The sequence below is a fragment of the Chinchilla lanigera genome, unplaced genomic scaffold, assembly GCF_000276665.1.
Source record: "Chinchilla lanigera isolate Chin_1 unplaced genomic scaffold, ChiLan1.0 scaffold00016, whole genome shotgun sequence".
Taxonomy (NCBI): domain Eukaryota; kingdom Metazoa; phylum Chordata; class Mammalia; order Rodentia; family Chinchillidae; genus Chinchilla; species Chinchilla lanigera.
In genome coordinates, this window is record NW_004955417.1 from 3,194,961 (window position 1) to 3,221,433 (window position 26,473).

At 38.6% G+C, this 26,473-nt stretch overlaps 1 protein-coding gene across 1 annotated transcript; it reads left to right on the plus strand.

Moving 5' to 3' along the window:
• On the plus strand, positions 1–24,059 carry Ca13 (carbonic anhydrase XIII; the record flags this gene model as incomplete). The annotated part of the gene is given in 7 exon segments (XM_005381741.2): positions 1–104; positions 4,398–4,595; positions 9,408–9,526; positions 13,420–13,515; positions 14,791–14,853; positions 15,449–15,604; positions 21,706–24,059. Coding segments are annotated over 7 exon segments (789 nt in total). The 3' UTR covers positions 21,826–24,059.
• Between the last annotated feature and the right edge of the window lie 2,414 nt (positions 24,060–26,473).

Below are 26,473 nucleotides of genomic sequence, written 5' to 3' on the forward strand. Positions count from 1 at the left end.
CCCGCGCGGCTTCCTCCTCGCCGCGCCCGGCCAGTCCTGCGCAGCCTGCCCGTCCTCCCGCGGGACCATGTCGCGGCTCAGCTGGGGATACGGCGAGCACAACGGTGAGCGCCTTCCCCTGCCCTGGCGGGGCTCCCGGGGGCCCGGGGCTGGGGCGGGGCCTGGCCGATGCCCCGCGCCCGCTGACACGCGCGGCTCGAACTTGCGAGAAACTTTGAGGTTCCTCTTGGCCGCGCTCCCTGGAGCCGCGCGCAGGAAGCGGGGTGCGGTGGGGAAAGCGTGCTTGCCGGGTGTGGGCAGCGGGGCTGGGTTTGCTGAGGGTGAGCTCGGTCTGGGGGCCCGGCCCCCATCCTCCTGTGTGCTCGGGCACCTTCCCGGGAAAAGCCGAGAGCTTTCCCTGCGAGCAGCCGCTTCCGCGGGAGGCTTGCACGTGAGAAGTCGGACGGCACACTTTAGTGCCGTGAGGACAGGCTCGCTTTCAGCCCGGTAAGCTCACTGCCCCCTTGGGAGAGACCGGTAGTGGAAAATCATGGAAAGGCCTTTGAGAAGTCCTGATGAGTTGCAGATGGCACCAAAGGTTAAGTTGGCGGCTTGGCAGCCTAAATAGCACGGAAGATTTCTCAGTGGCTGTTCTAACAAGGCCTTGGGTTCTTTCTGGGAGATGAAGTTACGAAGTTATATGTTGGACTTCACTCTTCTCCCCTTATGTTCATCGTTGCAGAGACTGAGGGCTAGCAAAGGATTACGGAAATTACAATACAATGATAAAAATGTGTTTTTGATAGGCGTGACAGTAATAAGACAATGATCATTTATATATCCTAAATGATCAGTAGTAAAACTTTTTTCTTGTTTGTTCATTTGAACTGATTGTTTCAAGTAATGATTATTCAAAATAATTGCAAACTGATATCAAGAAAATCTTATGTGGCATGACTTTCAAAATGAGGGTTGTGAATAATAATAGCAATAAAACGTCAATTAGAGGCCTATTATTGAACAGTACTGTATACTAAAATTGTGTAAAAACTTTGTTTTCACAAAGTAAAAAATTTCCTTTTTGTTGGTTTTCAGGTCATGCCAAGCTGGCCTAGAGCTTGAGATTTTCCTGCCTCTGCCTCCCAAGATCAGGGAGAAAAGTTCGGTCTCTATAGATAATATTGGCTATTTGATACAAAGTAGTTTTGCTTTTATTTTAATTTGGTTTGCCACTTCTAAAAACAATTATATTTGTAAACTACTAGAAACATTACAAGGCATTAGGAAAGAGTATGTGGTTATGAATCTGAACATGTTATTTAAAAAGTGGTGGCAGATGAAATTTAGAATTTTAATAATGAAAGATATCATTTAGATGAATTTCTTTTCAACAAACTGTGATTTTAATCTTACACTTTGTTAATTTCTAATTTGTGTTTTGGAAAAAACAAACTTAACATTCATTTCCTTTTCTGCTGGAATCATTTTGTTTGTATATTTTTATGGTATTGTGGATCAGACCCAGGGGTTTTTTACCACTGAACTACTTCCACAGCCTTTTTTTTTTTAAAAGATTAGGTCTCACTAAGATGCTTAAGGTGACCTTGAACTTCTGGTCATCCTGCCTCAGCCTCCCTAGAACTGTAGTTGCAGTATGTGCTACCAAACCTGGCTTGGAATAATTTTTATTATTTCTATTTAAGTGTTAGGAGCCATTGGTGTCCTCGCTGTGCTTAGGAAGAAGGTTATTACAATCACCACATATTGATTACACTTTAATATGTGAGAAAGTATTGGCTATAATGAAAGTCACCTTCAGAAATTTAAAAAATTCATCTCAAAGAAGACATGAACAAGAAGTGACTTTGTGTTTCAGCTAGGACTTCCCTTTATCTTCCTTTCCACTGGGCTGCTCCTTCCTTTCAGATTCAGTGGTTTTCTCAGTACCACACCTTTAAGTGGATGAATGTTGGCAAATCCTATTGGAAATGTGTTGTATCTTGATGAGGCATGTTTATTACTTTTTATCTCTTTAGACATTAGCCAAACCAGTGACTGAGCAGATTAAAGGAGGCTTTGACTGGGGCTTTCAGCGCTGATCAAAAGCAACTTCAGGAGGTGAAACCCTAGAAGGATACCACCTTCACACACCGCTTGGGACTTCTTCACTAACCTTTGCTCTTTGTATCAGTTTGGATTAGGCAATAGGACATCATTGAAAGATACATATCTATATCACTGTGGATGTTCAAAGGTTTCTGAATAAACCAAGGAACCATCTCTTCTTAAGAACTGGGTGTATTAAATGGGTTGAAAACTGGCTATTTTGGGAAATTTGCAAAAGAGAGGACCCCTTTAAGAGGCAGGGAAGTGAACCCTTTCTGATGGCTAGTTGATAATATTGATTATCTAGTATGTTTGATACAAAGTAGTTTTGCTTTTATTTTAATGTGGTTTGCCACTTCTACAAATATTTATATTTGTGAGGACTAGAAACATTCCTTCCCAAGGCGTTAGGAAAGGTATTGGGAAAGAAGTTCTTTGGTGATTATAGAACAGTCAGCAGCATGTTGTGACACATACTTTGCACATTTGAAATCTGATTCTGTTAGGTGAACTCATGTTTGGTGGCAGTGAAATAGAAAGCTTGAGATTTTTTTTTTAATTTTAAAGAGAGTAGTACATGAGACACAGACAAACAAAAAAACAGAACAGTAGCAGCATACCAGTATCACCAACATAAATCAAACCAAGAACATTCAAAGTCATACAGGGTCTCAAGACAAATTAATACAAATCAACAGTGGTTGTTACATTGCATATCGCTATCCTCAACTACATTGCTCAGATTATCAGATGTAAGAATGAAAGATTGCTCAAACCATTAAAGAGAATAAGAAAATAATTCTTCAGTAAATCATTAGAGATAATACAGAGCTTCACTAGACAAGATGGTAGGAGTTCATTGTAATTCCATTGCATGAAGGTTTAAGATTAGATACAGAAAGAGTACACAAAAAGGTAAATGAAAGCAGAAATAAGGAAATGTAGTATCTCTTCTGCAATACGTTCTACGGACTTCTGAATGCTCAAGTTGCTCTGAAGTCCAAAATGTCAGGTTCACAAGTGGACAACTGTTAAAGTTGAATGCACAGTTATGTATTCATGCTATCCCTTTCTGTAGCTCAAGCATATGTGAAACAGTGTATGCTTTCTCCTTTTCTAGAGTGAAGAGTTAAGAAACATTTTAGAGGTGATATATTTGTTTTTGTTAGTAGCAAATGTTTAACACTTGTCCTGCTCTGCTGTTTTAATTAGTACTTGACTTAGAAAAAGTGGTTATCGAAGTAGGGAAAAGCTTAGTCAGCCGCCTTACACACTACTCCCCTGGTGATAGCTGTGTAAATTGTAAGTATAGCAGAGAGGAGAACTTCAGAGTCTCACATCTTGAGAAAGACTTGGAGTTTACATGAAGGTGCAGCCTTGCTTTTGATTTTGAGAGGCAGAGCTTGAATATAATCTCTCAGAGAAATTAAGAGGCTAGGGAGGGAACTGTCATCTTCTTGTCTTATTTCAAGTTGACTATAGGACTCTGGTTTGTGAACCTCATGAAATTTTGTCTTGAATAGAGAGGATCAAAATGACAGCTGTCCCTTGTATTGGAATCCAAATATAGCTTGGTAAAATGACCCATGAAGGATCCTTCTGAAATGCAGAGAGAGAGAAATATATTGCAACTGATTCCACTGCAAATAACTGACAGTGTTCCATATCTTGCTATGTCCAGGCAGGGCAAGACATATAATCCATTTTATTTGGATTATCCTGTGTGAAAGATTTATATAGGACCTTGGCATGTCAATGGTACATCACAGGTAATGGAGTTAAGTGACACCAGAAAATCGCAGTGAATGGTAGAATAAAGAAGAAAGAAATACGGAGGGTAGCTTTAGACTGACGCCCGTTCTCTGCCACGTAGCTTTCTTAGCTTTCTCCCAGCCCTGTCAACCTGACCTCTAGAGCAACCACAGCACATTTCTGCATCTGAGACTGAACGCCTTTGTTTTCACTGATGAATTGTGCTGTTGTTTTTAGTTTGGTAAGTGGGTACCTCTGGGAAGTACTTTATAACAATTTACATGCTCTTTTGTCTTTGTGGGTTAGTTTAATTCTGAAAATGATTTAAGACAAAACAGGCTGTTACTATACCCATTTAAAAAAAAAAAAACAACTAGGTTTGTTTGTTTGAAAAAAAAAAAAAAAAAAACAACAACTAGATGTGAAGATCCTGAGAATGAGGGTTGTATTTTGTTAATCTTTGTTTTTTCTCTTCAATCTCAGACACCGTGCAGTGCACTTATGAAGTTTTTGCCAGATGAAATAACTTGGTCCTTTTCTCTCGGTCTTACTCTTTCAAGGTCCTATTCATTGGAATAAATTTTTCCCTGTTGCTGATGGTGATCAGCAATCTCCCATTGAAATTAAAACCAAAGAAGTGAAATACGACTCTTCCCTCCGACCTCTTATTATCAAGTATGACCCCAGCTCAGCTAAAATCATCAGCAACAGTGGCCATTCCTTCAGTGTTGACTTTGATGACACAGAGGATAAATCAGGTTGGCATTTCTTTCTTTGGTTCTTTTTTGGGGGAGATGGAGGATTTGGATGCTTAGACTGTACTCTTATGTTTTATATTTCATTAATAGTAGACTTAAAATTTGCTGAGTTGAAATATTTGTTTTTCTTCATGTGAATTGAGATGTCCAGTTATATATTTAGAACTTAAAATAGGTTACTGTGAAGTAAGGACTATTTATAAAAGGGTATGCTGAATAATATTTTAAAATGGATTTTAGCATACTATAACTTCACTTGGCCTTTATCTCTATGAAAATATTGAAGATTAATAGTAATTCTTAATTTGGTTTTGGAAAATTTTTATTCACAATTATTTTAATATTTATTTGCAAATTGGGATGCCAGTTACTATGTAGTTTAGTACAAAAATACTTTAAAAAAAATTATACTCTTTTTTTATTTTTTGTTTTTGTCTTTTTGAGACAGGGTCTCTCTATGCAATTCAGGCTCGCCTTGAGCTCCCTTTGTAGCCCAGGCTGGTCTCGAACTTGCATCAATCCTCCTACCTCAGCCTCCCAAGTGCTGGGATTACACCGCCATGCTCGACAATACTCTCTTATTTTAATTGCAAAGGTTATTTATACTTACAGTAGAAAATACAGAAATGTATGATAAAAATTAAGTCTCCCCCTATAATCTCTCCCAATGTAGCCAATGCTATACTCTATAGTTAAATGTTTAGCCATGGATAACCACATATATATCATGTTGTTTTGAATTTTATTTTTAAAAATAAATTTGGACTAATACTTTATTACTTTAAATTTTTTTTCCTATTTGAAAATAAATACATAGGTATCTTTCTCAGGTTCAAATATACAGATCTGACACTTTTTAAAATAAAAATACATTATATCAGCTATTCCTGTATCATAACTTATACAACATTCTCCTAACAATGGACATTTAAGAAGGGAGAGTACATGCTTAAATTTTTAAATGATGTAAATAGATAAATGAACCCTTCAAATAAAACTTTAGTTCATTTGTTAATTTTTTTAATGGTGCCAAAGTGTCGGGGGAAGGAGTAAGGGAAGAACTAGTTCTGTAACGTGAACTTGGCTGAACAAAGAGAGGAAAGGATAAAAATAAAAATAAAAGACACAGAATGGGATACTGAGGAGTCACGATAGCCCATTTGTTCATTTTCTAACTAATTTGAAGAAGACAACAATATTTTCTTAAGATGAACATTTAAGCATACTTTCTTTAAACATCCTTACTGCCCAGGTCTAGATACTGCCCAAGTATCATGCTTGTAAATAAGGCAAGAGAAAAGATTACATAGAATCATAATTTGGAAGATTTTTTTTTTTAGGCTCTGAAAAATTATTTTATTTTTATCTAATATTAAGATGTTGCTTTCTGTGTGAAAAAATGTAGTTACATTAAAAAAAATCCTTTACTGGAAGAAAGTTTTCATATACTCATTAAGCTCCAAATATTCTATATGTAAAACTATTGTTAGCAAAAGTTGTAAGTCTAGACAAATTCTTTTGTTGTATTCATCCAATTCATAAGAGTGATACATTTTACTAGAGCATTATGAAATCCATAAAGAGAAAATAACACATGGTGTTTTCAACTTTTGGCGGGAAAAGGGAGACCTTTTTTTTTGTATATATTCAGTTGTATTTCTTCCAGGTGTTTAGATGTAGCTCTTGCCATGGGTACTTTAAAAGCTTCTAAATACAAAGTTTATACTGCCTACAATTATCATTTGATACTGTGTATAATATTTCAGACATTAAAAACTTGAGGTTACTCACTCCTAGTTTTAGAGTAAGAAATTATTAGATTGTCCTTCATTTGAAACTTGAAGTCTTTTCTTCATATTGTAGGCACTTTTAGTGGAAGAAATTCTTAGTCTGCCTTGATCCATGGTGATCCAGATACTCTATCTGCCTTTCCCTCTCTCTCTTTCTTTGGCTTCCTTCTGCTCATTTTCACTCTGTGTTGGGCTAATCAGTGAAATAATTTTATCTGTGTTTTAGCATTTAGTTTGTGATCACTAGTGTGTGCCTTTTTGTTTACGTGAAGATTTCATTCCTATCTAGATCATTATGAGATTATCAAGATTAATTGAAAATGTTCATGAAGTATATACTTTGTACTCCTCTCAGACCGAAACTATATAAATATAGGCCATGATGATCATTCTGTTTTCAGGAGAAAGCAAAAGAGATTGTTTCATGATGATTTCAGAGGATAAATCAATCAAAAAGAAAAAACCGCTGTAGTTAAAATAAATTGGTGCCAATTTTTTTGTTGTTGTTGTTAAACTATCAAAAGCATGAGGGTACTTTCTGTAGCAAGCTAATTTGAATAGAACACTCTTCTCTTTGTAGAGAAGCCATACTGTTTTTAGAGCAAATTTTTACTAGTATATGTTTTGTTTGTGATCCGTAATAAATACGATATGTTCGTTCTGAGGTATTAGTGCATATGATCTCACACTTTGATCCTTTTTACTTTGTCTTCCCCCTCCTCTTCCTCCATCTTCACCATTCCCAGAAGCCTTTCTCATCTCTACAAAATCTGTCTCCTTGTTCTTGACCAGAATTAAGGGAGGGAAATCTTAATCCAATGAGGAAAGACAAAGCAGTTCATGCCCCAGTGACTGGTATTTCCGGATTTAGGTTGTCACATCTTTGGGGACTTCACCTGACTGGTTGTGCCAGCCGTGCTGTGGTTTCTAAGGCGTTTTAGGCTTGTCCTATCACAGGACTTTCTTTATGTTATAACTATCAGGTAAGGTTCTCTTATCTTTTCACTGAGCTAAAAGCTCCTGTTGATAATAGCTGATAAACTTAACTCTACTTTCTTATCTCTGTAGAACTCATATGAAAATATCATTTGGAATAACCTTTTTAAAGATATTGTAAATGACAGAGAAAATGGATTATATATGTCAAGTGCAACTTTATAGAAATGATCACTTATTGTTAAACCTAAAATGGAGACAGTAATACTTATTAACTAGGTTGGAAAGTAGGTTGACTAATTTGACACTTGAAAACATGAAATAACTTTTATTAAAAATAATTTCTCTTGTCATTATTAGCTTTGTACTGTAGCTAGTTGTTTTGTAGGCCATCTCAGAGTCAGTGTTACACTGTGATATATTAAGTCACTTTTCTCACTATTTTGTTTCTTTGGAAGAGCACCACTCCCAGTGAACGGTCAACTTTAAGTTTAATCATGATTACAATCCCAAATTGGGACATTTTATTTGAAACACTTTAATGTGGAGTCTACATATGTAACACGTAAGACACTCCGCTACTAACTAAGCAGAACATGTGCTAATCTGACTTAAAACCCTGGACCCAGCTCAGGCTTTCCAGAGATCAGCCGTTACTCTTAGATGTCTCCCTAATGTTGTGGGTTTTTTGTATCTCTTTCTTTCTCCAGAGCCAGCTTGCTGACATTCTTTCCAAAGTCAATTCTGCATTTATTTCTCAAGTTTCTAGTCTGTTTTCTTTTTATCCAAGAAGGACAGCTTTATCATTCTGCTCAGGTTTTGCAAGGGAAAAAATCATAAGCTGTTTTCCTTTGGAATTTCATTCCATTCTCAATCAATACAGATTATGTAATATGTACAGATTATGGGTGTCACTTAGGGAAATGTGCCTTTTAAATTAATGTATCTGACAATCGTGTCGAAACTGCTTAAAGACAAAATTTTATTCATTTGTTCATCTTCTGTAATAGTGACTGCGCTAATTGGTTGGTATAGAAGGGAATCTAACTCTGCTTTCATGAGCCCTGCCCTGTGGGAGAAGATATAATAACATTATTCTGTTTTAACAGACTAACTGAAGAGTAAGTGCTTATGTCTGATCTAAGTCGGTTTCTCTGTTTACTTTTCAGAGTCCTTTGAAAATAGCCACTTTTATGTATAAGGAAATCTGTATCCAAATTCTTATATAAGGTGGATCATTACTGACAAATTTTGAGAACATAGATGCAGGGTTTAATTTTTTTTTCATTTTCATAACAATGCTGGCGAGAGTACCATTACTAGCTCCAATTTTTAGACATTGAAGCTGACGTCTAAAAGTTAGATTTTGTCCAAGATCATGCAGTTATTAATAGAGAATATAAACTCCTGTCTTTCTTTTTTCTTTTGGGAGGATAATGGGGATTGAACCCAGGGCCTTTGGACTAAGGTATATCACTATTAAGACAAGATTTCGGGGTCTGGAGATTTAGCTCAGTGGCACAGTACCTGCCTGGCAAATGCAAGGTCATGAGTTCAATTCCCAGTACTGGAATAAAAACAAAAAACAAACAAACAAACAAAAAAAGATCTCACTAAGTCACTAAATTTCCCAGGCTGAGGTTGAACTTGTGATCCTCCTGCCCCAGCCTCCTAGAGTGCTGGCATTACAGGTGTGTACCACCATCCCTGACTAAACTCTGCTCTTCTAATTGCTGATACCTGTGTCTTCGACCTGAAGCAGTGGCCTGCTCTGCCAAGGTCTACCTGGGCCTCTCGACATGGTTTATCCTTGTTCAGAGAGGCTCACTGAAACAGCAATTTTTTACCTTTCAGAATTCCTAGTCTCTTCTACTTGTTGCAGTTTTCCATAAAAATCTGCATTATGGACCCTCTAAACCCTAGAAATGTTTTGTATCTACCTCTGTTATACTTAAAATTATACTCCTGTCAGAAAATTATATAACACATTTGTTAAAAACTTCCTTGGAGGACATGAATGGATTGAGTAATAATGCAGTTGTATAATTTTTTTCCTAATAACCACTTAACATGTGTTGGTGTTTAGTTCTGCGTGGGGGTCCTCTCACTGGAAACTACAGGTTACGACAGTTCCACCTTCACTGGGGGTCGGCTGATGACCACGGTTCTGAGCACACGGTGGACGGAGTGAAGTATGCCGCGGAGGTAAGCCCCCAAATGCTTCTCAGTGCTTCAGGGTTTTCTTAAGTGGTGGGATTTAAGGGACCCAAAGCATAACTCTCTTGACCCCAAGTAGAGTCTAAACCAGTTAAATATTTCAGTATCTGAAAGAGCTGTATTCATTCAGTAGCATAGTTATTGATATGAGAGCTTCAAATATGGCCCTGTTGAGCTTTAATCCAATCCTGAGAGCTGCCAGTTACATGCTCACATTTTAGAAAAGAGCAAACTGGAGACTTGGAACAATGGAGTAATCTATCCAGACAGGAAGCAATGAGATGGATTTAAACATAGGGCTGTCTCACACCAAATTAGGAATTAATGAGAGAGACAAAGTTAGGAGTGTGTCCCAGAGAGGCAGGCAGAGGCCACATCACACCTGTGCTGTTGGGTGTGCCTAGCAGTTTGGAGTTTATTCATTCAGCCAGGAGAAGACAATGGAAATTTTGAGGTGGGCAGTAACATGTTTTGTTTTATATTCTATGAAGTATAACTAGCTGCTGTATGGAGAAGAGGCTGTTGTGGGGCAACTGCTGAAGCAGGGAGAGAACTGGAAGGCTATGGGATCAGTTCAAGTGAGCAGTGATGAACATGTGGGCCGTGGGGCAGTGGAGGTGAGAGCTGGGCAGATGATTAGATTTGGGAGAGGTCGGGTGAACAGGACTTGCCCATGAAGAGGGTGTCAGCACAGAAGGAAGCAAAGAGCAGGGTCTAAAATGTGCCTTCCTAAGGACTGGGCTTGAGCAACCTGCAGGATGGGTGTGCAGTTTAGAGAGAGAAGTGAATCCAGGGAGGAACGGGTTGCAGAAAAGAAGTATCTTTCTGTTTTGGACATGTTAAGTTTGTGATGCCTATTTGACATTATAGGCTTCTGTTAAGGTGAGCCGTTGAATACACAGCTGGGTTTAAAGCAGAGGTCAGGGCTGCAGATGGTGGCTTTTGGGAGTCCTGGGCATTTGGTTTCAGCTTCAAAAGAATCCCTTGGGCTGCAATTCTAAAAACATCCCAAGGCGTTAGTTTTTTTAGGCACCCAGTATTACTTAAATTTGTGACTATCCTCAAGTTATGTCCTCTTATAAAACAAACAGACCAAGAAGAAAGGGGAAAGGGAGGAGGAGGACAATAAGGAGGAGGAATGAAAGGAAGAAAAAATCATCTGAAGCTGAATCACATAACAATTTACTTTGCGTCCTATTGACTGATGTGACATTACAAAGAGGGAGATCAAAATGTTCTAAAGCATGGCAAATGTTATCCCAAGAGTTATGCAGCTGCAGTACCTAGGCTAACAGTCCACTCTGTGTTTGGAACTTCAGATGAACACAGTTTATCCATAATTGCTTTGGTTTGGGTCTTTTTTGGGGGGTTTTGTTTTGTTTTGTTTTGTTTTCGGTAATGGGAACCGAACTCACGACCTTGTGCTTGCCAGGCAGGTGCTGTGCCACTGATCTAAATCCCCAGCCCCTGGTTTGGGTCTTGAATGTCAACCAAAGACCCATGTATTAAATGCATGGTCCCCAGTGTGGTTCTACAGGGAGCTGGCGGAACCTTTGAGAGGCAGGGCCTTGTGGGAGGTCCAGAGGTCTTCAGGGCGTGCCCTTGAAGAGGACAGAAGGACACTGGTCCACCCTCTTCCACTTTTGCTTCCGGCTGATGCTGTGGGCAGTTTTGCTCCATCACATGCTCCCTCCATGATGTCCTGCCTCACCACAGACCCCAAACCAAATGGACCAAGCACCCAAGGACTGGAAACCCAAAATTTGTGAATGAAATAAGCCTGTTCTCTTTATAAGTTGTTTTATGTCAGGGGAAGAGGAAGTATGTACTTAATCGTGAACCTGTCATTTCTTTAACCATGGCAATTTTGTGGCATAGTATTTGGCAGTGTATTTTACATTTCTCTAATATGCAGTTATAAACAATAAAGTTGAATAGCACTCTCATTTAGAAATTATTTTCTAATAGAGAAGAATCTTCTGTCCATTTTTGCAGTGGCTGCAACATCCTCTTGTCTCTCAGTTCAGAATCATTGCTGCTGTCATTGTTAGCCAGGAAATGTGAGTTTGCTATTTGTTTGAGTTTAATTAAAATAGAAATGTTAAGTTCTTCTGCGAAGGTATTGCTGCCAGTTAAGCAAGGGAGGAAGACTTTTGTTGTTGTTGTTATTGCCACTTTGGCTTATTAAGATTTTGTTTTGCACTAGTGTGCCACCATATTTCAAACAGTTGCTTTATTTTTAGCCAGCAGAAGGATGGTGATATACAGGAGATAGAGATCTTTACTTACATGTGAATTTTCTAATCAGTTGTTATTGTCACCCTTTGTACCACTTACTAAATGAGCCGATTTGCTGGCATAGAGCCATTTAAAACAACTCTCGTGCCCTTATCAGCCCTTCCCTGACAGTGGACTGTCACCTGTCTCACATGAGCCACATGTATCTGTTTCATCTTCCAGTACTTTCAGGTTTCTTTCCTCCCTCAGTTATCTCACACCAACCTGATTGTGCAATATTTTATTACTTAATTGGCTGCTTATGATACTTCTCATCTATCTGGAGTCTCTTTATATTAATTACCTGTAAGGTACAAAGTTATATTTGAAAAAGGAGGATAAAAGTACTTATTTGGGTATACTGAATTTTCTCTCTAACAGTCACTTCGAAGGTCAGTTGGGGCACGAAGGCCCATACACATGTTTCCTTCCTGAAGTACCAAACAGCTCATCAGGCGTTCTTATCTGAAGGCAGTGCCTCATACTGGGGCCTTGGACAGCACAGGCCGGCCTTCAACACTTACGCAAGAGCCAAACCTTTTAGGTGTGTCACACCACCCTTTGGCTTCTTTCTCAGTTTTATTCTCTTAACTAATACTGAAGATGTTCCAAAAGTGGTTTTCTGCTTTATTGTTTCTCTGTAGCCTCTGCATGTTTATGATGCTGCATTGCTTATATGGTAGAACATTCAGGTCTCCTTGGGGACTTACATGAGGCTACTTGCATGAGAGTAGAGTTGTGAAATAAAGAAGCCTGTTTCCTAGAGTTCCAGGTCCTTAGACTCCTGCAGTTCCTCTTCTGCCCCCTCATCCTCTGCCCGCCAGTAGTACCAGCTGCCTCACATCATCCTCTCAGACACCACTGCTTCCTGGACCCCAGCCTCTTTTTCACTGCTACACCGTGCTCTTAGCAAACAATCTGAACATATTTATAGAGGGCAGTAAATAAAGAAAGAAAATAAGTGACATGATGGATGTCAGTTAGCTTGGTTTCATTATTCTGCATTGCATACCTGCATAAAAAATTATATTGTGTCCCATGTGTGTACATAGTTATCGTCTGTTGTTAATCTAATAATAACCTATATTTCTTAATATAGTTTTTCATAAGGAGAATTTGCATTTTCAAGCCATAAGAAGTGCTAAGCTACAGCGGTAAACATCTCGTTGGATATTTTCGGGAGAATCACACTGTCCGTGGCAGCAAGATTGTTGCCGAAAACCTGCTCTGTAGGAGCTTGGGTTTCCTCGGTGGCCTCTGCTGGCGTCTGAGATCTGATCTAGCTGCTCCGTTGCAATCCCATCTGTGGACAGCACGGAGGCTGCTCTTTTCTCAGGCTAGAGAAACTGGGTGGAATGCTCAGGGCGTGCTAACTAGTCTCTAAAACAGTACTTCACTCACCGGCTGTGTGACCACAGTGTTTCATTGCTCGAGCTTTAGCTTTTGGATAGAAGTAAATAGGGTTCTTTCCAGGAGTTTCATGTGGAATACATTGTACATACGGGTGTACAGCATCAGAACATGGACCTCAATGTTTTATTTGCATTTGTGTTTTTCAGAATGGTTATAAAATATTTGAACTATGTTGTGTACCTCCCTTTCAGCTCCATGTTGTGCACTGGAATTCAGACAAATACCCCAGCTTTGTTGAGGCAGCTCACGAGCCAGATGGACTAGCTGTCTTGGGAATATTTTTACAGGTGAGAATCGGTCTCATTTTAAAAGATAAGCCGTGTTGGGTAAGGAGATTCAGTGATGGCATATACATTCAACTGGTTATATAGTAAACTAGTTCCAGATGTAGTATTTTCATCTTAAACTGAATGTTAAAAAGTACTATTTGAGAAGCATTGTCTTATGAGTCTACTAATTATCCATTAATAATTTTTATGTGAGTAGCACTAACAGCATCCACAGTGAGAAGAATAGCAGCAGAAATAACAGCTGAGATCCACAGAAGAAAATGTTTATTCGAGGCTCATTCTGATCCTTGATTTCAGCATGTAGAGACAGATTCCAGAGAAAAGTTTAAGCTCATGATTCTTGAAGCGCTTGCTTGACCACAGTGGGGTGTTGGTTCAAGTACACGGACCACATAAAATTTTCTGTTTTATTTCCCTTTGTCTAATACTCACATGTGGACAGACCAGTGTTGCTGTCCTCATACCTGAGGACAGGCTGAGCCGCTCACCTCCCACAGCTGCCGCATTCTTGCAGGGCGTGCAGTTCTGCCAGGCCACATTCTCTGTGTGTGATGTTGTAATTCATGGAACTGGGGCTGGGCGGTGAGGCGCGGGCAGAGGCGGGGAGTGTCACAAGCAGTGGAACATCTTTACCTTTTGGCCCCCGAGTCTGGGTGGTGGCAGATGGGGCCGATGAATATACTTTAGTGTGGAAAACTATAAAAATTTTAGGTAGATTCAGAGCACCCTTGCTAATGAAAAGATATACACAAATTCATATCTTTATATTTATGATGTATTTGCTTATGAAGGTGTATCCCCTTGACTTGCGACTTCAGATCATTTTAGGCTGCAAGTAAGAGAGGTTTTCATCTAATGTTTTGAGAGCCCAAATTTTTTATATCATCCTAAGGAATTTGAATCCAGGGTTTGAATGTCATCACTTGCTTAATATTGCAGGTATTTTGTTAGTTTCCTAAGGAAGGTTTCTCTGAAATTGACTTATGTCTTGAACATTCATAAAGTTTAAAAAACTTTAAGCTGTTAGTATCAGTTTTGGAACTGAACTGAAAGTTCAGGATAGGACTCCTGTAATAGTATCTTGCTTGAATTCTTCTGGCATAATAGGGCTGTTAGGTAAAGAGAACCTTTGTTCCTGAATAATCTTTCTACTGTCCTGGCTTGGGTTTTTAGAAAATAATTTAAAAATACTGATTGTAATGGAGAATTTTATTAATTTTATAGACCTGATATGCTACCATAACTATTTCTTTTAAAATTTCATGTTTTTAGACTGGTGAACACAATCCTCAGCTGCAAAAGATTACTGACATTTTGGATTCCATTAAAGAAAAGGTGAAATAAGTTATTATTTGCTAATGACTAACATCTTCCTTCTCCCTTCTTGAATTTTCTTATTTTTCTATAAAGACTTAAACCTTAGACGTAGCACATGCTGCCTATTTTGAAGCAAGTTTGTAACATACTTGGCCAAAAATGCAGAAGTAACTTACTATTACTTATCTGTTAAAAATTGTGAAGGGTTTTACATTATCTAAGATAGTCATTAATAAATCTCTTTGTGCAAAATTAGTTTCTGGTATTTCAGTTTTGGAGACTAAGTTAATTGTAACACATTTTAAAGTATACCTATATAAAAAAGAACCTTGTGCATCTTAAATAATCCATATGATGTGGTACTTTCATATTTTTTAGATGAAGGCAGGTATTTTTTTTTTTGTCTTTTTGAGACAGGGTCTTGCTATGCAGTTCAGGCTGACCTTGAGCTCACTTTGTAGCCCAGGCTGGCCTCGAACTCACAACAATCCTCCAAAGGCAGGTATTTTTTATACACTAAAGGAAGATACTAAACAATTTCATTAGGTGTAAGTTGTCTTTCTGTGTAATTCTACACCATTGTAACTTGTGTGAATTTTCTTTGTTTTCTCAGGGAAAACAAATTCGATTCACAAATTTTGACCCATTATCTCTTCTTCCCACATCCTGGGAATATTGGACATACCCTGGTTCTCTGACAGTTCCACCTCTTCTTGAGAGTGTCACATGGATTGTTTTAAAACAGCCTATAAATATCAGCTCGCAACAGGTATGTCTTTTCTTCCAGGTGGACTTTGATTCCCTTAGGGAAACTGAATAGAATCTTTGTGCGTATGTGTGTGTGTGTGTGTGTGTGTGTGTGTGTATGTGGTGCTAGGGTTGAACTAGCACCTCACACTTGCTAGGCAAGAGCTGTACCACTGAGCTTCACTTCTGGCTCTCGAATCTTTGTTCTGCTTTGTTTTGTGTTTTTGAGACAAGCTCTCGCCATGTAGTTCAGGCTAAGACTGGAGGTGTGGGTTTTGTAAAACCTTGTACAATTTCTGCAGTGCTATGAAGCTTGTGCTTTCCCTTGTTTAGTCAGGCAGGTAGTTGGATTAGATTATTTTCTGTGCTTTCTGATTTAACCTTCTGTGATTATTGGTCCCTTATCTCTGCTTGATTAGGTTATTTCTTTCTCACTTCTTAGGAATGTAATGTACATAAATACAGCCAAGGGAGTGAAACCGTTTTGAATGCTCTAATCATTTGCTTTTGCTTGCTTTTGTTTGGTTTGAAATACAAGCGGGCTGGGATACAGACAGGAAAACCGGGAGAGGGGTCACCCATAGAAGGTGACATTCTTCTTTCTGATCTTAGTCCCTAGACGGCTTCTCCACAGATTTGGAAGTGAATTTTGAGAATAGTAACAGGTGTAGTACCCTTAGAAACAAGGGTGGCTGCTAAGTTTTAGGTGTCATAGTGCGCACTTAACAATTCAAGACAGTAGATGTCACGTTGCTTTCAAAGTCATTTTTTGGCTTTGGTTGGCAGAACTTGTAGGGCTGCCTGAAGGGCTTTTAGCATTTGCTAAGAGGCTGTGGTGTGGCCACCTGTGCCCTGCTTGTGAAGACGCTTACTCAGTTATTTTTCTTTAATTAACTGTTTGCAGTGCTAGGGATCAAACTCAGGGTCTTATGCATGCTAGTCGGGCACTTGTTCACTGAGCTACACCTCCAGCCCTTCATTTTTTCTGTTGATTGCTTACTGAGCCCCACAGTAGGCCAAGCAGTCTGCCAGACTTAGGGTGTCTTTAGCACCCAGAAACTCTACTTGAAGCGCTGAATTGTGTGACTGACCTGTGTATTCTGTTTGCTGTGATTCTCCGTGCATTTCATTTGAGGTTTTGTTATTCTTATATTAGGTGCTGCAATATCTTAACAGTAACATAGATTGATAATTTTTGCAACTAATAAAGTACTTCTTCCTGCTCCAGGCTTACCCCGCTGCCTGGCTGTTTATGCCACCATCTTAAATCAAGACTGGTTCCCTTTCACCAAAACCATTCCACGCAACATTTCTTCTTGGGGTGAACACATTAACTTTCTGTTGGGTGTTTCTCTTCATTGACATTGCCTTGAGGATTACGGATGGATTTCAAATTGTTGTGCACTTTTTAAAACATTTTATGAAAATCTGGATAGAATCAAGAGCTTAACTGACCTGAAAATGCCTGTGATTTTTTTTCCATCGTTGTATCATGAGAGAATGACCCGCTTTGGTGGCTTATCAATGGAGCTTACGTTTCTCTCTTTAAAACTGTTACTTTTACATTCCTTTATTAAATTTAAACAGCTTAGTAATAAATATTAACTACATCAAAGTAGGTAATAATAAGGGGATCATATTTCCCCTCCCATTTCAAGGATATGTTTTCTCTTTAAAGCCAGTTGGAAAATTGTTTTGTTGTTGTGTTTTTCATCCAATCCTCCAGTGATTTGGAAGAGACTATGTCAAAATGTATTACTTAATTTTTAAAAAAGAATAAATTACCTTATTAATAATAACTCCCTGCAAATTTAGGAATTATAACCACCTATCTGTGAATTTACTACTGTGTCTTATTTGAGGCTCTTTGAATGAATATTATTAATGTGGTTTTTATGCAGGAAAGTATATAAAACAAAAGTTCATTTTAGGTCTCCAGTGATATTGGTAATTCATTTTAAAACATTAACTTGAATCTATTGTAGCAGGAACTCTTAAACATTTTAATTTTTAACCAGATTGAGAAAGTTATTTATTAATAATTCAAATGATTATAATAAAATATTATGGTGATGTTAAGAGTTAAAAATGAACCAAAAGAGTGTTTAAAAATCCAATCCCAGTCTAACCATGAGAAAAATACCAGGCAAAGACCAGCTAAGGAGCATTCTATAACATACCTAATCAGGACTCCTCAAAACTGTCATTGTTCCTCAAAAGCAAGGTAGATCTGAGAAACTGTCATAATCAAGAAATGCTGAAGGGGATGTGGTTGTTAAGTATAATGTTTCCTGCATTGGGACTATGAAACACAAGAAGATATTTGGTAAAAACAAAAAAAATCTGAATAAAAGTTCAGATAGCGATAGCATCTGATAGTGGTGTATTAATTTTGGAAAATATACTAATGTAAAATGTGAATAGGGGAACCTGAAGGAGGCATATGTGGGAAATATGTGTAATATCTGCAGCAATTCTGTAAGTATACAACTGCTCTAAAATAAAAAGCTTATTTTTAAGGCATGAGAATCAGTAAAGTTAGCTTTTACATAGATTAAAATGAAAACCTTATTTCACTGATTTAAAGAGTTATTTTACAAAAGATAATTTCTAATTGCAATTTTGGCAGCGCTTGTTGAAGGGCAGCCATTGAGAACTATTTTTATTTTCCAGTTTCATCGTCAAATGCCGCTAGATATGAGGAATCAATCCTTATAAGATGGTGCCAGATTTTTTTCTAGGATTTTCTATTGCTGTTTCTTACCAAGTCACTGTTTCACCTACAGGGAAAAGTAGATATTTAAATTTTCTTTTTCTTGATTCAAATCCATTTTTCTCCCTTAGAGTCCCTCAGCAAGTACTGAATTCTTGATTTCGCTGCTACCCCAGTGAGCAGATAGAGTGTTTTATAATGGCTTTAATAATAGATCTGTCATTTTCTCTGGAAGCCTGACTTTTCTTGCCAGGTCTCTTTGGATTATCCTAAGTCCTCTGAATTGATTTACTCACCTGCTGAAATTCAACATGCAGAGTGCTTGGCTTTAATTCTGTTCTCCTTACAAAGACATTCCTAGCGTATTTCCATTTGTGAAGTATTTATTCAAATAATTTGCCCACTTTTAAATTGGATTTTCCTTCTAACGAGTATCCTTATGTCCTCTTTCATTCACTCCTTTCGTCTTCTAAATAGTCTTCCCTCTACTTTCATGTTATTTTTTTAGATTCCACATATGAGAAAAAAATATGGTATCTGTCTTTTTGAGTGGCTAAACATGATCTTCAGTTCTACCCATTTTCCTGCAAATGACACAATCTGTTCTTTTTCATGGCTGAGGAATGCTGTGCTGTGCACATTTGCTTTACCCGTCCATCTGCTGGTGGGCACGCACGCGGCTGATATCATAGCTATCGTAAATCCTGCTGCGGTAAGCAGGGCACAAACCTGGCTCAGAGTGGGCCCTGCATGTGAAAGTGGCAGGCAGGCCTAGAAAAGTTTGTTGGAACCTGGTGGTCTAAGGTTCACAAACCACACTGGCAAATTTATTTGGGCTGCTTAAAATGTTAAAAAATTTTAAAGATACGTTTTGAAATATTTGTGCTAAAAGGCATGATTCTCAGAATTTGCTTCCAAGTAATCCGATTTGGCGAAGGAGGCAGTGAGAACGGGGAGGAATACGGGTGGAAAAGGTGGGTGTCTGTCAAAAGTGAAGCTGCGCGGTGCATTCTTCGTGGTTTATTAAGCTGCTCTTTATGTGTGTTTGCTTCACTGCTCTACAATTAAAAGAAAGCAGGAGGAGATGGGGGAAAAATGAAAATAGAAAAGAAATTTGCTTTTGCAGTTAGTTCATGACATATTGCCAAACAACTTATTCAGTGAAACTTCTCAGCTATCTCTCAAGAGCCGCATATGTCAAATGGGATAATAGTGCATTAGTGGTAGGGTAATTGGGATTAAATGATATAATTAGAATGTAATAAAAAGTACTTAGTGCCTGGAACACCATATTCTGTCAAAGAGCTTATTTTGTTATTACTCAATGTTAACAGGCTGCAGAATGCTATTCAAGATGGTAGAGCTCAAGCATAACATAAAATTATTCACAGAATCTTTGGAAAAATGTTTCATCTTACTGGGTTGCTCCCTGGGTAAATTAGAATTTCAGTGTTAGAGCCAAGGAAACCAGCAAAACTGGTCCCACCTACCTCAGCTTCAAGACTGAACTTGGGCCGCTCCTGCTGGGAGCCTGTGGGTGCTCTGCCAGCCCGAGTGACAGAGGGGCAGATTTTCTATGTGAACGACCCCCCCCATACCTGTGTGAGGAGATATGACTGATAGGGACCGTCAGGGAGGAGTGGGAGTCGCAGGAAGCAGATCTGGGTGGCTGTGGACAGTACTGAGCCCTACCTAGCTGGGCCAGGTAATTGGGAAACTCTTCAAGGGAAGAGATTTTGATGAATACATCAGGAGAGGTTTAGAGACTCAGCAAAATGAGCAAGCTGGTCAGAAATGATCTGAAGTAAGATTCAGTTCTAAACTGATGATGCCAAGGTGGTACAGAAATAGCCATGATCATTGTCTAGAGGAGTTGAAGTGTGCAATGTGCACACGTGTGTGTGTGTGTGTGTGTGTGTGTGTGTGTGTGTGTGTAAAATAAAGCCATGGCTTCCTGTGGTATCAGCTGAGGAGACAAGTTGTGCTTGATGAGATCCGTGGAACAGCATCCTGATTTACAACTCAGATTCCTTCACAACCTCCTGGAGTAGCCTCTCCACAGCAACTTAGATTATCATGGTCTGTAGAAGGTTTGATGTCTTCCCAGAAATCAGATTTTATTGGCCTCTGCTCCTTGACTTCACCAGAGATTCCCTTAACTTCCATCTGGCTTTAGCTATAATGATAGGTCTAATGAAGCATGAGTAACAGTACACTGTAACCATTGTATCATCCTTTCCATATCTGGAGTCAAAAAAGGCAATACAAAATATCACTTGTGGAAATACAAAGTTTCTTTCTTTTTCTTTTTTTTTTTTTTTTTAACCGGGAATCAAACTCAGGACCTCCTGCTTGCCAGGCAGGCGCCGAGTCACTGAGCTATACCCCTGGCCCGGAGTTTCTTACTTATGATGAATAATTCTGTCTTCCTGGCCATAAATGATTGCCATTTATTATGAAGACTGCCCCCCCCACACACACACACACACTGCTGGCTTTCTTCTCTCCCCTTCTCTTCTCTTCCTTTTTGTTGTTTTCTGAGTCAGGGTCTCACATGTATGTTAGGCTGGCCTTGAACTCACTGTGGAGATTAGGCTGGTCTTCAACTTGTAGCAGTCCTCCTGCCTCAGCCTCCCAGGTGCTGGTATTACAGGCGTGTGTCACCATGCTCAGCTCCCCTTGCTTTCTATCCTGGTTAATACATACAAGAACTATTTCAGCCTCAGGTAAATGATAATGATGGAGACCTAACTGATATGTCTTAGTCTCAATTTGCTTGATTTTGAGATTAGGTGACAAAAAAAGTTTAGAAGATGGAGGCTGTCATCCACAATAGTTTACTAATTTGTCCTCATCAAAATGCTAAAACAAATATCAAATAGAGCAATGAATTTGTAATAGAGCCTTTCAGCAATCAAAACTGGTCATGTAAAATTTGTGCTTATTGCCATGCAAAAATGCCTGCGACATACAAATTAAGTGGAAAAATCAGGTTTAAAACAACATGTATAATTGCAACCATTTTTGTAATAGAACATGTCCAGTATATGAGTGTGTGTGTGTGTGTGTGTGTGTGCGCGTGTGTGCTGTGTGTGTGCATGGAAAACCGTTCTCTGATTTTTGGATGTGTGCCCTTCAAGCCACATTCTAAATGTTGTTTCTTCTTGTGACTTTGCTTTTGGAACAAAGAATGCTTATATATTGAATTTTGGAATAGCGTCTCTATAATGAAGAGAATTAGCAGAAGAATTCTTTATGATGTAAAAGGCATAGTTTAGACAGTTTCTATTGCAATATTTTTAGTTCCTCATAGAGGAAAATCTATCAATTTCTTAATTTTTCCATGGGATTCATAAAGATTGATGTGACTTTCCATGCTGAAATTAATTCTGTTCTTTTGTTGTCAACAGCTGGCCAAATTCCGCAGCCTCCTGTGCACATCAGAGGGAGAGGAAGCAGTTTTTCTGTTGAGCAATCATCGTCCACCTCAGCCTCTGAAGGGTCGCAAAGTGAGAGCCTCATTTCGTTAACAGTTGCCCTCAGGGGCCAGCCTGACATGACTGGAGAGATAGCAGCAAGACAAAACACAGATCTCCCTAGTAGCAGTGCTTCTCTGAATTCTAATTTATGGGTACCACTTTACTATCAGCTTCAGCACCATGAAGAAAACTGCATCTCTTTAATTGAACTAACTTAGCTCATCTTGTCCCAGGTTTTCACTTATGAATATTCAAGCACCAAGCATTGTCTTTTGTGTATTCAAATACATGGAAAGCGTCTACTTCAATCTTTGTGAAAATATGGCTGGCCTCACAAATCTCAGAATGTGCTAAAAATTCTACCTTCCTGCAGGCTGTGTTACGTCTCCACTGATATTTGATGAAAAATTTAAAATTTATCTCCAAAATGATAGAATTGTGCTTTTTCTAAACAGGCAATTCTTAGTATTTTGATACTGTTCATCAAAAGTAGGTATTTCCTTTAAAGTGAATTTTTACAGTGATTGTGTTGCTGACTTTCATTTTGTGATGCTTTTTAAAATGTGATACTGAGGATTGAACCCAGGGCCTTTGCACTGAGCTGCTGCTTTTGCCCTTTTTCAGTTTCTGTTTGAGCTGGTTTTCTTAAGTTTCTAAGTTGGTTAAGCTGAGCTTGAGTTTGGTACCTTTCTGTGTTAGACTTCTAGGGTGCTGGAATTACAGGCCTGGGCTACCAGGCTGGCTTGTGATACTCTTAATAAAGTGCACAGTATGAGAGCTGGTGCTGGGATGGGATGAAGCTACTCAATTTTCACTGTGATTATGGAATTATGGAATTTACTATGATTATTACAGATCAAAGACAACCTATATAGCTTTGGTGAGGGATTCCTCAGGATATAAATAGCTATTTGCACATAATGAATTGTGCCATATATCATATTCATTCAATAGTGTTCATGAGGAAGTGACTGGTAATTGACAAGATGCAGTGTTTGCCAATTGGTGCCATTAGTGTGGTTCGAAACTAACAGATTTAGATAGTGCACACAGACAGAGCTATGCGTGAGCATGATAACAGGGCTGCCTTCTTTCCCCCTGTGTTTTGACAGCAGAGCGGGGAGCAATGCTCTGTGGGTCATTTTTCTCTCAATGAGTGAAAAAATATATACAGTGAATCTCACATAAATATACATTGATCCCTAAATTCTTCAACTCATTTCTGGGGCAAAGCCCATCTCCCCTCTTATAAATGCCCCTCAACGTCATAAGTACTTTTGTAAGGTGGCACTTGATATGAACTTGAACCTATTCTCTCTTGTTTGTTTTTGTGGAGAAGGGTAGCACAGTGTTCCTTTTGTCTCTTCTGTTATGGGGTGACACCGAATATTAAATTAATAACTATATTTAAGACTTGAACACATGCCAGGCATCTGTCATCTTCCAAGGGAAGTTTACTTGGGCTTACATGTTTTTAATTCTTCCTTCCTTTGAATACAGATTTAATAATCAAAATTCTTCTGTAATAGTGTCTCTAATAAAATAACTAAGTATCAATACATATGTTAGAATACTTACCAGCTTCTGAAGATTAGATCTGAGACCTTGGCTAAGATTAACATGTGATAAATATTTAATGAATTGAGTATTTAACAAATATATTTTCTATCCGTGGTTATTATCTCTCTGCTGGAGCTCAAATGCACTATAAATTAATCTCACAAGTAAAATATGTTATTTCTTGAAATTATTTTCTTCAAGGAATATTTATTAAACCTAATTTGTATAAGTGGAAGTTTTTATGCTTTTAAAACACAGTATTGAATGGGAAGGGCTTTTCTTTAGTTTGGAAAGACACTTTACAAAGCGTCCTAGTAAGGAAAAGAATTTTATAGACTCAGAGACTGGAACTGGTGGGATTTGGATGGTGTGGAGTGGGATTTCAAGTACTACTCTGTAAGAGAGTTGCCGTGTTACAATTTCTGGCTTCTGCTGAGATATCCCATCAATTCTACGGTACAGATTGCATCTTAGTAGACTGAAAAGGTCTACCCAACACTGATTTCCTTGAAGATTGTCTGCTTATTTATATAGCTCCTACAGGCAAAAGGTTGAAGTATGTTCTAAAATTGCTATATTCTTCCATTTTAAAAAGTTAGTATTGTAAATACTACATCTGTTTTGTTTCACACAACATATGTTAGATTTATGTCTGTTAAATGTTTTGTATTATAATTTAAATTTGACTCAACCATAATAAAAAATGAGGAAACCTTTCAACTGTATCAGGGCCATGTATATGCAATCCCACAATTAGAGGTCACTTCTACAGTTTTTTAAAGAAAATAATCTCAAACTCAGAAACACTGCAAACAAAGTACAATAAAAACCTGCAATTCTCTGAATTATTTTAAAATAAGTTCACCATCTGGGTTCCTCACCATATCACACACTTTAGTATATATTTGTATATTTGTTTCCTACATGCTAGAAAAAAATACATTTTCCTGTATAACCACAAATAAAGCTGAAACCATCATGAGACTCACATTGCTGTAATGTAGCCCAAACCCTTGGAGAGCAGTTTGTTCATCTACTTGTCATGTTTCCCTCAGTCAGGACCTGGGTCTCAGCCTTTCCTTGGTTTTCATAATCTGTACAGTTTTGAAGGTTGCAGGCCAGGTATTTTACAGACTGTCTCTCACTTTGCATTTCCTCAGCATTTTCTCTTGCTTGGATTCAGATTCTGCCTGGTTGGTGGGAACATCACAGACGTAACACTGTGTTCTCTTTGCATCCTGTCAGGCAGCCAGTGTTAATTTGATTTGATTTATTATAGAGTATCTACTTCCATCACTTCATTAGAATGGTGTCTGCTAGGTTTCTTCATTGGAAAGTGACTTTTACTCTTTGTAATTAACAAATACTAGAGAGGGGGATTCGTTTAACACAATGGAAATATCCTATTCCTCAATAAACTTCCAATTTATTGATTTACTTCCACCATGGATGTAGAGATTCCTATTTTTCTTAAGAGACTATATATCCTGTTACTATCATTAATTTACTTTTTCTGATGCTCAGGTATTTTTCTTGATGTAGCCAGTAGGTGCATCTTTAAGTTGGCTTCAGTATCATTTTGACATGTCCCCACTTCTTTATTTTCTAACAGTCGTATGATGTTCCTAACTCATGGGTTACTTTTCCTTCCCCAGACCTAGAATCAGCCATTTCTTCATCAAGCCCTGGTCTCTTAGTGCAAGATAATATGGAAACGACCAACATCTAGGCACTAGATAAACTCAGTGCTATGGGAGTATTGATACTCTGAGACCCTCTCAGGGAACAGAAATGACAATTGTATACATATGTACATATATATATATATATACACAGTATACATGTCTACAGGTTTACATATTTTTTATTTTTTTAATTTATTTTTTAAATTATCTTAAAAAGTAAAAGAAGGATAACATAGTAACAGAGGGGCTTACTGAATTACAGACAAAGTGGTAGGAAATTATCAATGGTTGTTGTTTTACATATTGTTATCTACAAGATAGTTTCTCAGGAAAACAAATAGACAAATAATAGTGAGTTACAGACAAAAGTGATAGGAGATTATCAGTGGTTATTGTACTATACTTTGGTATCTTCAAAGTGGTTTCTAAAGAAAATAAATAGAGCTATACATGAGTGACCAATTGAATAATCATTGACTATTCTCAATGGTGTCGTAGGAAACACATAGTAATAAACATACATCCATTTACAAAATAGCATAGGAACAATGCAAACATTACAGAGTTATGGACAGATTAGCAGGAAAATATCAGTGGCTGCTGTAATACCTGGTGGTATCTTCAAAGTGGTTTCTTAGGAAGACAGAGATATGCAAGAAAGATCTAACAAGTAGTTACAGCCTAAGGGTTGTGAAAAATAGAATATTACGTCCTCACCAGTGACTCAATTCACTGAGGTGTGACAGCTGGAAGGAAGGCCAGGATTGAAAAGAAAGATTGAGAGGCTTGTACCTGTGTCTAGCAACAGGCTGTTTTCTTTTTCCTTTAGAGTCATGATTACCCGGGGCTCCTCCATGGAGATGACAGTCTGGCCAGAGGGAGAAGGCAGAGTATTCCACAGGCCCCCTCATTCCTGTTGGACTAACTGGTAGGATAAGTCTGAGCTCTGGGGCCTCTGCTTCAGAGGGCAGACCAATCTCCAGTGGTCACCTTTGGATTCAGGGCATGGCCCAGGGGGCTTCTTAGGGCAGTTCCTCTTGAGGTGGCCTGGCTTTTAACAGTGATAGTAGATGAGTGTAGTTGTCGAGTTCTTCTTGGGGCCCTGAGAATCAGACTTAGGGTCTGTTTCTCTTGGTGCTGCATCAAAAGCAGCTGCTTTTTCTCAGTCTCTTTGTTTTCTCTCCTTGGCCTCCTCCTCATCACAACTCTAGAATACTGAGGAGGCAAATTCTAACTCTCAAGTGAGCCATTTGGGGCGAAAGCCATTTTTTGTAGCTTTTTCTCTCTAGCCTCCCATTGCATTGGGACCCTGCAACCACTTAGTGTCCTCTCCTCAACCATCATCACAGGCAGCAGGAATCTCTGTGCAGACCTCTCCGGAGCTTCATTATGCTCCTCCATCACAGCCTGTACTGTCAGGGGAAGAATGGCTTCCAGGGGATCTCCTCAGGTAT